General features: G+C 35.0%; 1 protein-coding gene across 3 annotated transcripts; it reads right to left on the bottom strand.

Moving 5' to 3' along the window:
• Nucleotides 1-7,314: 7,314 nt before the first annotated feature.
• Nucleotides 7,315-15,663, bottom strand: LOC145604640 (protein BTR1-like). 3 transcript variants are annotated; one of them, XM_081660544.1, is made up of 9 exons: nt 15,505-15,663; nt 14,044-14,282; nt 13,862-13,968; nt 12,159-12,352; nt 9,361-9,482; nt 8,045-8,140; nt 7,912-7,973; nt 7,743-7,826; nt 7,315-7,666 (listed from the first exon to the last, which is right to left on the bottom strand). In XM_081660544.1, the coding sequence occupies exons 2-9, from the start codon at nt 14,275-14,277 to the stop codon at nt 7,663-7,665; spliced, it is 903 nt and encodes a 300-aa protein (XP_081516670.1). In that variant the 5' UTR covers nt 14,278-14,282; nt 15,505-15,663; the 3' UTR covers nt 7,315-7,662. The 3 variants fall into 3 exon arrangements, with proteins under 3 accessions (XP_081516670.1, XP_081516672.1, XP_081516671.1); XM_081660546.1 differs by having other exon boundaries at nt 9,361-9,428; XM_081660545.1 differs by having other exon boundaries at nt 14,044-14,279; nt 15,505-15,658.
• Nucleotides 15,664-17,001: the final 1,338 nt, after the last annotated feature.

Raw genomic sequence — 17,001 nt, 5'->3', positions numbered from 1 at the left:
TTATTAATTCTCTATCCCACAAACCCCATAGCCCTACCTAAACAAATATTTTAATATTTTTCGTTCTTACCAACTCCACTTACAAATAAATGGTGAGAAAGCAAACTCATTTAGGGTGGATTGCTTTTGGGTGGGGGTATAGGGTTTGGGGCGTATTTCAAGGTGGGACTATGGGGGTAGAGAGGAGGGTCGTTTTGGGGTGGGGGAGAGAGGTGGTTGTTTTGGGGTAGGGGAAAAGGGGTGGGTGTCGAAGTGGAGGAAAGGGAGGAGGTAGGGGAAGGGGGTGCATGGAGTGGACGGCAGGGGAAAAGGTTGGGCACCGGCTAGAGAAGGGGTATTGGGCGCTGGCGGGGAAGGTGCTGGGTTGCTAGTGGGATGAGGTCGGGATGGTTGGTTGGTTAGAGCTAGGGTGGGTTGTCTTTGTATAAAAATTAAAAATTATTTAATCAGTAAAAAAAATTGACCATATTATCTTTGGTTAGCAATAATACAAAATTAAGATGATAAGTTTTTGGCAATTTATCAATAGTACACTCCTAGTTTTGACTTTTATCTTTGATACATTTCATTAAATTTTCATTATCAACGATTTACCCAAACTAAACTACGTTTATTGCTATAAGCAAAATGTTAATTGTGATTATTGGAGTTGGTTTTAAAGGAAGGGAGGTTAAAAAAGAGTAGTTAGCCCCTCCCCTCCCATTTTACTCTCACCAAATTTCCCATCATCCACAAAGTAATTGTAGTAAAATCAAAATGATTCTGGAAAATGAAAGCTTGTAGAGTGATTGATTAAATTTAGGGGTAGCTAATTAAGAAAAACAAGAAAAGAGATCGAAGAGATTGAGGAACATACAAGTCAAGGACGACGTAATTGAAGTCCATTTGAGAGTGCATTTCTTCAAGGATTGGACCCAGAAGCCATGCATTGTACACAGGGGTGGGGCAAAGAATTTCGGGTCTTGTACAAGATCTTAAAATTGAGTCATTGAAAAATTCTCAATTACAAAATACTAATATTATAAATAATAATAACTGAGAATCACAGTGTAAATACAAATTTTTATTAACAGTCACTTAAAAAGTGCAACTACCTAGTATTTTAAAACAATATTAAACTATAAACACAGGGTATGTTCTCTTCAGCTTAATTTTAGTTCAATATAGTTTTTATTTTCCTTCTCTCATAAAACATTCATTTCAGCTCTATTTAGTTCAGTTCAATTCAATTCAATTCAATTCAGCTAAGCTCTAATTAGTTCAAAATACAGCTCGGTAAATCACAACAGACCCTCATTGATTAATTGTTGTTATTTGAGACGCAACTTTGTGTAACAAACTCTCTCAAAATCTTGAATGTAAGATTGAGGGAGAATAGATCTTAGAAATAAAAGAGAAGGGAGAAGCAAATAGACAAAATGAAGCTAGAAAGAGAAAGAGTAATAACGAATAATAAAAAATCTTCAGATTTTTCTATAATTGTTGAAAAATAACAACAAAAAATAAAAATAATTACCATTTTATAGTTAGTAGGGGACTTGGGAATATGGGATACAGCTGGCAAAGTATGACTTTTTATTAAAAACTAGCCTTTTGGCCCGTGCAATGCACGGATTGTTATAAGTGAGAAAATATCAATAAGTCGTTAAAGGTATAAAGTGTAATCGAAAATATGATTAAAGAAATTATATTATTGGAATTTTAATTGAAAATGAGGCTTAAATAAAGGAGATGAAAGGGCTAAAATTAAAGAGAAAAGGAAAAGGTTGAATTGAAGATGAAGTGTACATAGAAGATGAAGTATATGTTTGATGAAAGAGTTAAACAAAGAATTGAAGAATTAATAATGTAAGAAGAAATGTAGCACTTGGGTTAGAGAATAAGAGAAGTGTAATGGGATGAGAATATATGTGTCGTTTTTTGTTAGAGTTAAATACTAAGGCCCTGTTCTTTTGAGCTTCTAGGTAAGGCAAAGCAGGGGGTCAGCAGCAGCAGAGCAGATTAAATTTCAGCAGAGCAGATTTCAGGATAGCCGAGCCGAGCCGAGCCGAGCAGAGCAGATATCTACATTATTATTAATACTATTATTAATGTTATTATTATTAATGATGTTATTATTTTTATTAATATTATTATTATAATTGTTGTTGTTGTTGTTGTTGTGCTGTTTCTACTTCTGCTGTTGCTGTTGTTGTTGCTGTTGTTGTTGTTTATTATTATTATTATTATTATTATTATTATTATTATTATTATTATTACTATTATTATTATTAGGAAAATTTGATTCTAATAATCCAACCTTTGCATGGTCTTATTTTATTAATCCGACCTTTTGATTATTCCTCAATAATCTAAGCTTTGGGGGGGTGTCTTAGTCTATTAGGCAAAACTGACCTGCTACTTGTTCTTCAGGTAACTTTTTTTTTATTTTTAATTTTTTTAATTTTTTAACAAAAAAAAAGGATATTAAGCAAAAATAAATAAATAAATAAATAAATAAATAAAACCAACCACCCGGCCTCGACCCGCCTTCCCCCAGCCACTTCACTCCTACCCCTCCCCCTGTCAGCAGGCCTCTTTCCGACCACCGGCCATGCCGGAACTAGCACGCCAGTCGGCGAAACCATTCCACCCCACGATCCCACCCATAATTCCTTTTCCCATCCCGACGAACCCCTTCATGGCTCATGAATTTCAGGATGGAGGTCTTAGGGTGGTCGAATTTTTGATAGATGGGGTTAGGAAAGTTGGATTTTAAAAGGGAGCGGCTATGGGTGGTCGGATTTTCGAAGGGAGCGGCTGGGGGTGGTCGGCTTTAGGAGGGGAGGGGTTACGGTGGTCGAAATTTAAAGGGATAGGGATGGGGCGGTCAGATTTCTGAGGGGAAAGGGTGGTGGTGACTGGTGGTCGGATTTTAGAGAAAAGGGGGTGGTGTTGGTCGGTTTTTGGAGGGGAGGAAATGGTGGTGGTCGGATTTGGGAGGGGAAGGGGTGGTGCTGCATTCATGGAGGTTGGAACTTGGAACTTGGAAGGGAGGAAGAAGAAAGGCAAAAATAAGTTTTTTTTTTTTATAAAAATTAAAAATATTTTTCAGACAAATAGAAATGCAACACGTGGCAGGTGACCTACAATTTTTGGTGAAGTAACCGGTTTGGCCTAATAGACTAAGGCACCCCCCAAAGCTTGGATTATTGAGGAATAATCGAAAGGTCGGATTAATAAAATAAGACCACGCAAAGGTTGGATTATTAGAATCAAATTTTCCTTATTATTATTATTATTATTATTATTATTATTATTATTATAAAAATATTAAAAAATAAAACCTACAAAGTCAATCAATTTACAAGAAATTAGTGGGAAGCCGAGATACAATCTGGGCCCCACCCCTCTAGCTATTATTATTATTAAGTGCATATACGATTTAGGTGAGTGAAAACATAAATATATGTGTACCATATTTAACATATGTTAATAGTAGAAAGATAAAAGACAATGGTTTACTTATATTTTTTTCGCAAAAATTTTAAAATATAATGATTTAATGAGTAATAATAATTTTACTTATAAATTTGTCTTAATCATATATTTTTAACCCTAAAATAACAATAATATACAAAGTACTACTTGAAAACAACCTCTTTTTTTAATTCTTAAATTGTATGGAAAGATTTGAAAATTAATTCAACTCTATGAACTAACAATCAATACCCACATAAAATGTTTCTACATATTATGATTCTAATATCTAATGTTTATAAAAGAAATTGTTATTAATTGTTATTATTATTATTATTATTATTATTATTTATTTTTTTGATAGAATTGTTATAATTATTAGAAATTATTAATTAATAATATTATTAAATATTAACTATTAATAGTTTGAATTATTAAATATTTTTATTGATAATAATTATTATTAGTGATTAATAAATATTAATTATTATTAACATTAATAATTATTAATATTATTTTTAATATTAATAATTATTATAATAATTCAAAATAATAAATTATTATCATCAATACAATATTAACTATTATTATTAAATATTAATTATTGTTGTTATAATTAATTATTATATGAAAATAGAGCAGAGCCGAGCAGAGCAGATTTGATTTGAGCAGAGCAGAGCCGAGCCGAGCCGAGCCGCCGCCCCTGATTGTACCAATGCATTTCTTTGATTCGATTCTTTTCATTTCAATTTCTATTTCTTTAAAATAAGTTTGAGGATGAATAAGTGCTCTACTTCCCCCCTTTCTCCAAATCAAAATCAAGATTTTATTTATTACTCCATCCACTTAATATAATACCTAATGAAAATCACTCTTGACTAGTCACGGTGAGTATCGATCTTTCTTTATTGCCCCATCAAATATGGCAAACAAACCCAGGCTAGCTCCTTATCTATCTGTTTAAACTGATAAATTATAGTCCTTTCATAAGATGAAAACCATGAGAAATATGCTTCGACACTTAGAGAAGGAGAAGAACAGGGGAGATGGAAATAAGGGAGGAAGAAGCCAAGAAGGTGAATAATTATTTAAGCCTTTAATTTAGGCGATTAATGAGTGGGAGTGAAAATTAGTCCAACCATAGTTAGTCAGATTAATCAAAATTTCAATTACTTAATGTTTGATTAACGTTTTACTTACAGCAGTTTATGTTAGATTAGTTTGGATGTATTATTGATTATTGATAATCAAAGTTTAATGAAGTGTATATAAAATAAAAGTCAAAACCATGAGTACATACAAATAAGTTCCTAGATTTTTTTTAAAATTTTATTTTATTTTTTTAATTTTTATTAAAAAATTCACCAAAGAAAGAACTAAAAAAAATAAAATGTTACCAAAGAAAATTTCCTTATAAAACTAATAAAATAACTTTCATATCAGTTAAGTGTTTTCTTTGAGTTAGTAACTAAATGCACGACTGCAAGTGAAGGGGGTGAAATATGTTCTAAAAGACTTATATACCAATTGCAGTTATTTTTTTTATTTTATTTATTTTATTTTGACAAAAGAACCTACAAAAAACAAACAATTAACATACTAAACTCGTAGACAAAGTAAATCACGCCGACGCGCCATCCCTGCCAAACATTGAGCTTGAGCAACCGTAGATCAGGGAACCTTTTGAATATGACACACAAACAAAGCCCTAATAACTTCCAGAAGCTCCTGCTGAATCCACCAGAAACAATCATCCTTGGGAATCGAAGACCGAAGCGAATCCACCACCAAAGAACAATCAGTTTGAATCTGTAAAGAGGAATACCCACGTTGCCTGGCATGGCGTAAAGCAAACAAACAGTTTTCATTTCAGACTGGAACGCAGAATTAGAGCTACAAGCCTGAGCCCCACCCTAGAGTGGAACATCAAAAGCCACATCTAAGAATACCCATCCAGTACCCGCATTATCAAAAGTGAGACTCACAGTACAAACATCCGAAGCATTCCCTCTAAGGACTGCAGAAGACATAGTACAAGAAAACCCTAGAGGAAACGCAGGCGTAATATCATATCTGAACGACCTAGCCTCGGAACACCTGTCCACCCAACTAGAAGATAGATCCATAATAGAATTAGGAGAATAAACCGCAGAACAAAACCGCATAGAGTTCCGAGTAAGCCAAAGGGCTCATAACAGACTAAAAAAATGATCTAGCATCAACCAGTCCTTATCATTTAGAAACTTAAAATGAACCACATGAAACCATTCCTCAAAAGGCTAATCCTGGGACATATTCAAGGCCGATCCACAAGGTTGGTCCTCCCATAAACTCCAAGTAAATGGACAATCTCGGAAAAGGTGAGAAAAAGACTCCACATCCTGATGACAGAACCCACATTTGGAATCCACAGGCAAACCCTTTCGAGCAAGCAACGAAGCAGAAGGCAACGCATTATGGATAATCTTCCAAGCAAACATTTTCCACTTCGGAAGTAAAGGCGAAGCCCAGAAATGCCTCCACCAACTTGAGTCAAGAACCAAAGGTGACCATTGATCACTATTCTCATAGCACAAGGAGCACACATACGCAGCCTTCGTGGAGAACCTCCCATCCTTGGTAAATTTCAGTAAACAAAATCATTGGTTCTTTCTTTGGGTCGTTCAAGGCCCAAAATAAGGCCAACCGTACAAGGAGGAAATAACCGATGAATCATACATGTATTCCATGCGTTCAAACGCACATTAATTAGATCAAAAACAAAGGATGGGTGTCCCATCCTGCTAACAGAATGCTTAAACTGAACCTGAATCCAGGCACCCAACTATCATCAAGAATGTGAATGTTGGAACCAGACCCCACCTTCCACATCAAACCATGACGAAGGGTCTGAAAAATCCTATAACACACTACAGCAACCCCAAGACGGCCTGACCGTCTTGGCAATACCATGAGAAGCCAGCAAAGACAGATACTTTGCTCGGTACATCCTGGAAACAAGAAGCTTAGAATGATGCATAAGCCGCCAAGACTGTTTAGCAAGGAGAGCATCGTTAAAGCAACTAAATTTCCGAATACTCAAACCTCCCAGCCCTCGAGGCAAATAAAGAGCAGATGAAGGAGATAATGCTACTCCCTTAGAGGAAGGAGAAGAGCGCCACAAAAAACGAGCAAGTAGATTATCAAGCTGATTACAAACCGTAGCAAGCACTTTAAACACCAAGAGGATATGGTTGAAGGAAGCGACACCTATAGAATTGATAATAACCAACTTTGCAGCCGCTAAAAGACACAAAGAAGCAAAGGATGAAAGACGTTGAACAACCCCCTGCCCATATCAACAGGCATACCTAAATAAGAACCTAATGAGCTCCGATAATCCATACGCAATGCAAAAGCCAAATAATCCCTATAATCCGATAGAGTATTAGAACTGAACTTCACAAACGATTTTTGGAGATTAACCATTTGGCCTGACAGCCATCAAGTTGTTGCATGCAGAAGGCGAAACTCATAAGAAAAGCAAGGCATCATCAGCAAAGAAGAGATGGGAAATTGGCGGGGCCTTACTGGAAATCTAAAGTCCTTGAACTAACCCAGAAGCCTCACCCGACTAATCATTAAAGAAAAAATCTCCATGCAGAGAACAAAAAGATACAGAAAATTGAATTTTCAGATAACTTGACATCTCTTATGGGAATATGGACAGAAAAAGAATTTTTTTTTTAAAAAAAAGAATTAAAAATACATTAGTAAAAAAAAAAAAAAAAGTGATTGATTTTCTAGATAACTTGACATCTCTTATGGGAAAATGGATAGAATAAGAATTAAAAACAAAAAAAAAAAAAAAAAAAAAAAAGGAAATGTATTGTACTGTTGGATAAATGAATAAACAAAACCTCTGCAACAATTAAAGTATTAGTCAATTGCATATTAATGACAAGATATGTCAATTAGCTCCTACTCAGAAAGTACAAAAAGCGATTTGGCCTGGAATAAATATTAAAAATAAACGTATCTCGGGAAGGGCATGAAGTTGTCTCCTCTGACAAATAACGACCCTCCTAGCAACAATTCCGTGTATACTTGTATCGATGAGCTCATCTATAACTGCAGCTTCTGCTCCGCATTAGACCTCAGCGAACATTGGGGTTTCAAATGCAAGCAACGAATATGAAACTTCTGGCGTGGCCAAGTTACTCATCAACTACATAAAAGTATATCAGATAGACTTTCGCAGCATTGGCAAATAAGGCATGAGTGTACAAAATCAAACCAATCACCTCTCAGAGACAGAAGCCACTTTCTGATTAATCATGGCTTCTGCTGTACGAATTGCTCTAAGTGAACCAGTGATTGTCACTTTCCTACAGTTAGTAGAGCACAAACAACGCAGGTTCAATATAGCTTCCCAAAAGAAAACAGGATTTGTGACGTCAGCAGGTATATTACCTGTTAGATGTACCGGACATGAAATCACCTCTGTCTGATATCTTAATTCTCGCTCCACTAGCCTAAAGTATAAAATAATTAGCGGTAATACAGTAGAACAATTTGTCATTCAATTTGCAACAAACAAACTAACCTGACTGATATCAAGTATGTTCCTTCCTCCGCGTCCAACAACCACACCAATATGCTCATCAGCAACACCAATCGTCAAGGAGTTACCTCGATCTTCCTGCATGTGAGCAAGCATCTTGGTTATCAAAAGAATGCAACAGTAGATAACACACAAGCAACTTGCCAAATTCCATAAGCCCTTAACAACTGCTTCTGAGTTGTTGGACCACATAATGGTTGAACACTATTATTAAGATGCCGTGTAATCCTGAAACAGTATAATCAAGTAATTCATTACTAGTTCATTCCAGACTGTGCACCACAAGAAAACCAAAGCCCGGACGGTGAAATGTAGCTCGCCAAGGGGGAGGAGAAAATTGGTATCACTGTATAATGAACTTGCGAAAGAGAAGGTTTTTATAGGTGTACAATATAATTCAGTTAGTAGTATCATGAGGAAGATAAGTGAGCTAGTGAAAGGAAAAATGCTACTCCTTTGTCCCTCTAATACGGGTCCAGTTTCCTTTCTAGTTTATCCCATTAGGTTTACCCGTATCATAAAAAAGTCACGAGGGGCCACAATTCTAATCTGACATACACTGCTTTTGGTCCCACCAATTTTCTGTCAACTCCACCAAACCAAACCAAACCAAAAATTATATGGGGAAATCTTAGAGGGGCAAAGGGAATAATAAGAGCAGTGTGAGACAAAGCATGATGAATATTAATGAGTGCTTCCCTTCATGTTCTTTTACACTTTGGGATAGATTGAGAGACCAAGGCTTATCTTTTATTGTTCTTATTATTCCATAAATTAATTACGCATCTTCGATTCTTCTATTAATTTTCATCTACCCACTTTATATATTGCCTGATTATGTGAATCCATATTCCATAACACACTGGTTCAATTCTACAGTCATACAAAATGCAATCAGATACAATCTGACTGTTTTATCCATGAGCTTGACATAAGTGATTGTCAGGTAAAGCAATATTCAAAAGGTTAAATAAAAGAATAGCGCAAACAAACTAGCTTAGAACATTCAAAAATCACACAATACTATAGTAAACGGAAAAGGAATTATGAGCAGTTTGAGCCCTCATATTGCCAAGCAAGTCATCCTAAATTTTCAAGTTGGCCGGGTTTCTACTCCAGCCTTGACAGAACCATTAAAACTAGATCCAAATAGATGAGCTTAATTCTTAGTTATTCCAAAAGTCAAGTTAACCAGAGAAAATTAAAAAGCAAAGTTCAATATAGTCCCTCCAAACAATATGTACACAAAAGATACTAAATTCATCGAGCACAAAGAAAAAGTTGGGAACAAAATGAACCTTGTTACTCGGATATCTTGCCCCAACACCATTTGGTCCATAATTTGCATTGTATGCTGCTGTTCCAACTGGAGGATGCACATATGCATATGGCACACGGTGAATACCAGCAAACAAAACACCTAACAATGCAAATTAGAATAATTCACTAGGATTCAATGTACCCTATTATAAAAGCAAATCATTAAAGAGGAAGATAGGAGCTACATAATTCCATACGCTCCACAAAGAGGGATGGGGGCACCAAAAAAAAAAGAAGAATTTCAAAAGGCAAACAGAGAGGGTAAGAAACCAACTTCATATTCTAAAAGCATTCAGGCAGATAGAGATAAGGCAAAGCAGTCATAAAAGAATAGCTCGTTTTGTGTCCAAAAAAAAAAAAAAAAAAAAGGAAAAGAAAGCTCGTTACTTTTGAAAATGAAGAATTTCAAAAGGAAACAGAGAGGAATGAAATCAACTTCATATTCCAAAAGCATTCAAGCAGATAGAGAAAAGACAAAGAAGTCATAAAAGAATAGCTCAATACTAAAAAAAATTATATGGGTCAAGCAGAGCACCCTTTTCTAGATCCTTGGTGAGAGAAGGTCCATACGAGATTAAATAAAACAATCTTAGGGGTCGTTTGGTTTGCACAAGGTAAACGGAATGGAATCAACAAAGGAAAAGGAGGAGAAAGGAAAGCTAATCCATAATATTTGTCTAGTTGTTTGTTTTACATTAAAAAAGAGAATCACATTTGCAACCACCACTACCCTCCTCCTTCTACAGCTAGCACTACCCTATCAATCTCACCATTCACCTACCACCACCATCACTTTAGCCACCGCCCTCCACACGACCTACCACTGTCTCCCCTGTTGTCTGCCCCTGCCGCCGCTGATTCCCTCCCCCTTTGCCGCTGTTGTTAATATTTTTTTTAAATTTATAGATCTAGTTGCTAGGTTGTTTATAAGGTGTTACGGATTTGTTTTAGATGTTTGGGGTGGATTAGGGGTGTTTATGGAGAGATAGGGTTTTTGGGTGGTTTTTGTGGTGAAATCTAGAGATTTTGGAGATTGATGGGTGGTGATTGTGGGGCTAATTTCGAATTGGTGGGGTGGTTTTCGAGGAGGGTGAGTTGTTCGGGTGGGTTTAAAGTGATTTGGGTGGGGTGGTTTTCAAGGAGGGTAGGTTTTTTCGGGTGGGTTGAGGATGATTTGGGTGGGCGGTGAAGTTGGGCAGTTGATGGTGGTGTTTTCGACAATTGGGCGGTGGTTAAACAATGGTGACGGGGGATAGGCGGGGGCCATGGTTTCTGGTGGTGGTTTTGGTCGCTAGGCGGTAGTTTTTAGGGTGGATGGTGTTTTCAATGTTGATCAAAGGTAGTTACAAAGGTGTCAATGTAGTTGGGTGAAGAGGAGTATGGGACTTTGGGGGAAAGAGTGATTCCCTAGGGGGGGGGGGGGGGGGAATCAAAGTAGAGGAAAATGGGGTAATAGGAGGGGTAAAGGTAATGATTGAATATGTGTCACAAACATCATCAAAGGGATATAAGGTAAATTTTACCTTTCCCTTTCTTAGATACCCCCAACCAAACAACCCCTTAAGGTTAACTGAGAAAGACAGGGAGGCTATGACATTATCATTCAATTGGTATCTTGATCTACACCTGACAAACAGAATGGTTGGACGAGTTTCAGGTTAAGCTAATCTGCAGTTTAGAATCATATTCAGAATAATCAATTCAATCTAAGTTGTTTTGATTGCAATAATACTTTAACTCTGCTTTCAATTAGTTTATTATTATTATAAAATTTAATGATTATAGGTCATATAATGTTTTAATCTGATCAAATCTATTTGGATCTTGTCAATTTCAGTTCCAGATACAAACCAAGTTGCCTTGCTTTAGGTAAAAGTCTAGTAAATTTTATCACAGATGAGGTAATGGCAAACAGATTCATCTTGCAACTCAGATCTTGGTGCACCTGAGTGACTTGACACATCTATTAAAAAACAAAAAAAACTAAAAAAGAGGGAGAGCAAGAGAGAGAATACAATAGTACTCAGCCAAAAATGTCAATTAATTTTTTTTTTCTTTAAAAAAGATCTGCCTAAGAGTTGATTTTAATAATGACCAAAAACACTACTTGTCTACTTGAAATATGCTCCTCTCATGTCTCATTTGACCTTCCAGTTTCTCCTCTACCAAAAATCCCAAGGAGGAAAAAAGAAAAAGAAAGCCTATAATTTTGGGGACAAGCCTTTTGGCTACCAATAAGAGCACTCCTGTAGAGTACTTCGACTTAGATCATTGGACAAACTTTATAGTTTCATACTCAAAATTAGAGTAATATGCCAAAACAGAACCCTCCAAAAGCATTTCGTGGGGAGCTGTGCCTATTGTTTTGTACTTCCACCCTCTCACCTACTTTCTAGTTTAATAGTTACATCATATGATCACAGTTACCTAGAAACCATAAGATAAGCAATATCATTACTCGGCTTCATTCAGCTTTAAAGTTCCAGTTCAAAATGGAAACTTATAAACCTATGACAAGATAATAATTTACATTATCATGCACTTAAATAACAAAAACCATTATATTATCAATATGTTCCATATCTATCACTGTTTAATTCTGATTTGAAGGGACGGTGACTATAACCAACATAGAAAAGCTTCACTAAATTTGTTATCTGCAAAGCTTAACAGTTAACATCCAGACATTAAAGACAACAGTGTAGAAGAAGGTTTATAAAAGAAGACCACTTCTAACTACATAATTAGAGTGACCGATCAGGTGGCACAGTCGTACCAGGGTATGAAAGAGGGGCATTCATGGACTGCATGTAAAGGGAATCTTCTGTTAACTTGGACAAAATCAGATCAATAGCTCGCATCTGTTCCTCAAAAGAACCTGTCAGTGTGACAACTCGATCAGTCAACCCAATATAGTTATTATCTTGGGGAGAAATCTTTATGCCAGCTTGAGAGTCTTCAATAAACGACCTGTTTACAGTAAAGTTCTAGCTCAGAAACCAAACCTTGGAAGGCAATGCCTACCATAAACCATTAGGTGAACTAATACATATAACCTGGTAATAAGAAAAATAATTGTTAATGAGATACTACAAAAAACAACTGATGTCAACACATGCACACATAAATGCGTGCGCAACACATTCTGAAAAGAATTTTGCATGTGGCTTTTAAACTATAGAGAGTATAGATAATTAGATACTATATACAGTTCATGTTAACAGTTTTGCAATTCGTAACCTCCTCTTCTCTTTCCCTCTGATTTCAAACTTCCTAAATAATAATTACACTCAAACAATAACTACACAGACCAAGGAGGACAGAAAACAGAGCGTTAAAAGTGGGGTATGTGTAAGAAAACTAAGGGAGCAATTGTTTGGGGTATGTTAGAAAAGATAAGAGGATTATCAGATAAATTTTATCAGTCCTCTTACCCTCTCCTAACAGCCAAGGTCATCTACACCTATTCCTTCCCCCCACCCCGCTGATGTTTCACTCACTTTTTTCTCATCTAATCCATAGTCACATCAACCCATCTTTGACCAACATTGACCACCAACGCCACACAACACTACACAATGCAAGTTTTAACCACTACAGTCATCCATCATCCGAACCTCCAACCCAACCACCAATAAATGGGTTGAAGTAAGGGAAAAATGTTATAAATGGGGCTTGCATAAGAATAACTTCATAATTCAGGAAAAAGCAAAAAAGGAACGGACAAAGTAAGAAGCATAACCAACAGAAAGGAATAAGGGTAGTAAATATCATTCAAAATAAAGGTCCCCTAGTAACAATCAAAGAGTCGGGTAATGATTTCACACCCATGTACAAGAGTTAAATTAATTGTCCAACGTGTGTAATTAAGTTATATGAAGAGTCCAAATATCATAGCTTCTCTTTCCGAATCAGAAACATTAAAGCAAAGATTAATAAGCACATACAGAATTAAGAAAGTGTCGAAATACAACGAAGACAAATATGTATAAAGTATATTGGTTATGTAACAGATATGTCATAGTTCTCAACACCAAGCATTTAGACTTTTATCCCTCCATGGTTCTTTGTACGATTCTGTTTATACATACCTATATTAGATATCATGACTTGGTTTATAATTATCACCATCCTTAGTTTTCATATATTTGATTTTATCATTTTCATTTGTTACATGTTATTCTTCACCTTCACTTTGTATCACATTAATTCCTCCCCCAAATTGAAATAAATAGGTGGGGGTGGGGGAAACAAACTACATTCTAAATTTCATGAACTCTAATGTGCCAATGGAGAGAATTATTTGATGTATAAAATTAACTAATTGACTAACCAACCAAAACTGTACCTAGCTTTGTAATATTAAATCATTCGTGCAGAAGTTAAAAGATCTCCAGTATATGCATATGATCAGAAAAAAAAATAAAAAAAATGTAATCGGGAAAACTTCCAAGATTAAGAAAATCTGATATGACTTACTTTATGGTGGCTCCACTCTTGCCAATAATGGCACCACAGCAGTTATTTGGGACTACAAGTCTAACTTTAGATCTTTGGTCAGCATCGTCACCATCTTCAGATTGAATCTGATCAACATTAAATTTCTGAGAAGAATTCATTCAATATGTTGCAAGTTTCTTAATTTTCCAGCACGACTTTACCTCACTAAGCAATTTGTTGAGAATAAGGTCCATAGCCTTCAATACATCATCTATCTTTCCAGATATCATAATTATTCTGTCAGCTGTCCCGGGATAGTATTCCTGATTGCGTGACAACTGAATTCGAGCCCCAGAGTCTTTCTGAAAATCAGTGATCATTGACCCACCTTTGCCAATAACTGAGCCAGCGGCAGCATTTGAAACAAGGAACTTGAGATACGTAGGCTTATCCATGTCTTCTATATATACATACATATATAACCATTAATATAAACAGTATATCATCAGGGGAAAAAATATGTATCAACAACATTCAACATTTCTTTGCTGAAACATGCAGCAGATTTAATTATAAAAACAAATAAAAATTCATGATTCCAAATTTCTCAGTTACTCATAAGCTCAAAACAATGGTTCTAGTTGTTCTCATTTAATAACCAAAGATACGTGTTGAGTTACAATCAACAGATGAAGCAGCAAATTGGAAAAGTGAAGCAGAAATGAAGCTACAACAGACAAAAACTAAATGGAACTAAACCATTGTTGGCGAATAAAAAGAACAGGTAATTATGATCTCAGTATCGTCAAATTATTTTTCTTGGTGAAAAAGGTCCTAGCCATAGAAAAGATCTTCTTACCTGTTTTAAGATCTACAAGTCTACTACCCTTCTCAGTTTTCTACACAGTATTTGGAATGCAGACAAGAACTGACAAGTCCAGAATCAAGGCTTCTTCATTGTAAATTATTTAAATTACCAATAATTAAACATTTAACATTTAAGTTCAAAAAAGGGTACATACATATATGTTTTTCCTTATTATTCATTTGCATTAGATAACTTTCATACTAATATATGATTCAGAGAATACATTCATATTTACTGCTACGAGTACTCACGGTATCAAGCTGCTCAATACGCAAACGCTCATTAGAATATTAATCAGAATGCATCTCTTATCAGTTATGACCGCCCATAAGTAATATGGAGTAAACAATAATCTCTGAACTACTTTGTTTGATAAAATCACAGCTGCAAATAATCTATTGATCTCAAAATCCAGCATTATTAGCTCTCATTTTCATCCTCGTTATAATTTTCACCTTCAACCTAACCTCGACTTCGTATAACATTACCGCCTTTGAAATCTCTCAATTTAAGAATGGCTAATCCAGACAAAGGAATACAATTAGTAAATTTGAGAACAAAAATTGCATTTACATAGTTCCTTCCTATAATTCAAGGATTTTGCAGCACATTAGCAAACAAATTTGACTCAATTACCAAATTAAATTCTTCTCGCTTAAGAATATCACTACCAAAATTCAAGCATTTCAGTGAATAGATTAAAACCAATAGTTCAACAATCAATTCACCTTAGAAGAACCCTAAATTGAATCAAATCAACGATTAATATTAAGATTTTGAAATTGATATTCGATGTTTAAGAAAGTCATCTTACCCTAGGCTTCAATGGAAGAGAGAAAAGTCAGAAAGCTGCTTTCAATGGAGAATTCAGAGTAGCCGCTTCAATGGAGGAAAGAGACGGGGAGGCGTGCACGTGAAAAGCTCCAATATCCTCTAATTCACACTTCTTCTTTCTTTCATTTATTTTTTTTATTATTAAATATCCTTTTAATTCACTTTGAGTAACATATACGAAGTACGTAGAATAAATCTTGACTTATTTTTGTAATCCGTATAAAGATGAATGAAAATGACTGCATATAGGCGCATATCACCTATTAAGGGTTTGTGTATTCAGTATTCCAGTTTATTTTCAGTTCTATTCAGTTCATTTCTAATAAGCTCAATTTAATTTAGTTCAGTTCAGCTCTAATAATTTCAGTTCAATTCAGTTCTGCTCTGATAAGTTCAGTTCATTTCAGTTCAGCTCAGTTACGTCAATCATAACAGGCCCTAACTCCATTTTTTTTAGTTGGCATGTTTTGACTTTAGCATTATTCACACACTTTACTTTGACCTTGTTTTGTGATTTATAAGTAATAAAAATATAGTCATGTGGGGTCATGTTAGATTCGTCACGATACATATTTTTCAAAATATCAACTTTTTATTATTTTTGGTAATAGATAATTAAAGATATTAATGGTTGAATTTGTGCATTGGCAAATGTGATTAAAGAAACGTGTCAACTAAAAAGAAACAGAGGATGTATTTATTAAGAATGTATATAGAAGAGCATTTTGGGGTTTTCATTTTTTTTTTCATTTGATGTTTTTCTACCACAATGGTACATTCATGTGTACTATTATGCTGTAACACCCCAATAATTCTCCCTTTTCCAAGCCACTTAATCTATACTTCTATACTTAGTATTTAAAAACACAAACCATAATTTTTCATATGACACATGTCATCACAAGTTACTCAATACCACAAATGACACATGTCACCCCTTTTAATCTTTTTGTTTAAGTCTTAATGTATTCCATAAATTGCAAATTCAATTAAGAAAATGAAGTGTTTCATTTCCATCATAATAAAATAAAGTTGAACCAATTAATATACTTCACATAAACATATGAATTGAATTATATAAAAATTGTCTTTTTAATTCCTAGACTTAAAACATAACTTAAACTAATATGTCATTTCATATCCTACAATCTTCATGTATACATACGTAACTAAATCTCATTATCTTTTTCCATTGTTCTACCCTTATTCTTTTTTTCCCTTTAAGTTTTAGCAATGAAACAGTTACTTCGTATTTCATATCAAAAGTCTCAACTATTGAAAAACATACCTACATATGAAATAACTTAGGTAAGAACCCGTGCATCGAACGGGCCAAAAGGCTAGTTTAAATAAAATAGTGGAGAACCATTGACATGTTGCCGCCACGTGTTAAAACGTTAAGGCTTTATCAAAGTATCGCAGCGGAAAAACAAACTTAAGTATTTAAAATGACATAGTTTAGAAAATCAATAAGTCA

Source organism: Chenopodium album, chromosome 22, assembly GCF_948465745.1.
Source record: "Chenopodium album chromosome 22, dcCheAlbu1.1, whole genome shotgun sequence".
NCBI classification, from domain to species: Eukaryota; Viridiplantae; Streptophyta; class Magnoliopsida; order Caryophyllales; family Amaranthaceae; genus Chenopodium; species Chenopodium album.
This window is presented reverse-complemented; position numbering and strand designations above follow the sequence as displayed.

Bases quoted from the DNA above. Each gene is read 5' to 3' on its own strand.
- LOC145604640 (XM_081660544.1), bottom strand. From the start codon at position 14,277: ATGGATAAGCCTACGTATCTCAAGTTCCTTGTTTCAAATGCTGCCGCT. The intron at 12,353-13,861 runs GTAAGTCATATC...TACTGTAAACAG, and splicing joins AAGAGTGGAGCCACCATAAA to GTCGTTTATTGAAGACTCTC. The intron at 7,974-8,044 runs GTTAGTTTGTTT...TTTATACTTTAG, and splicing joins ACATACTTGATATCAGTCAG to GCTAGTGGAGCGAGAATTAA.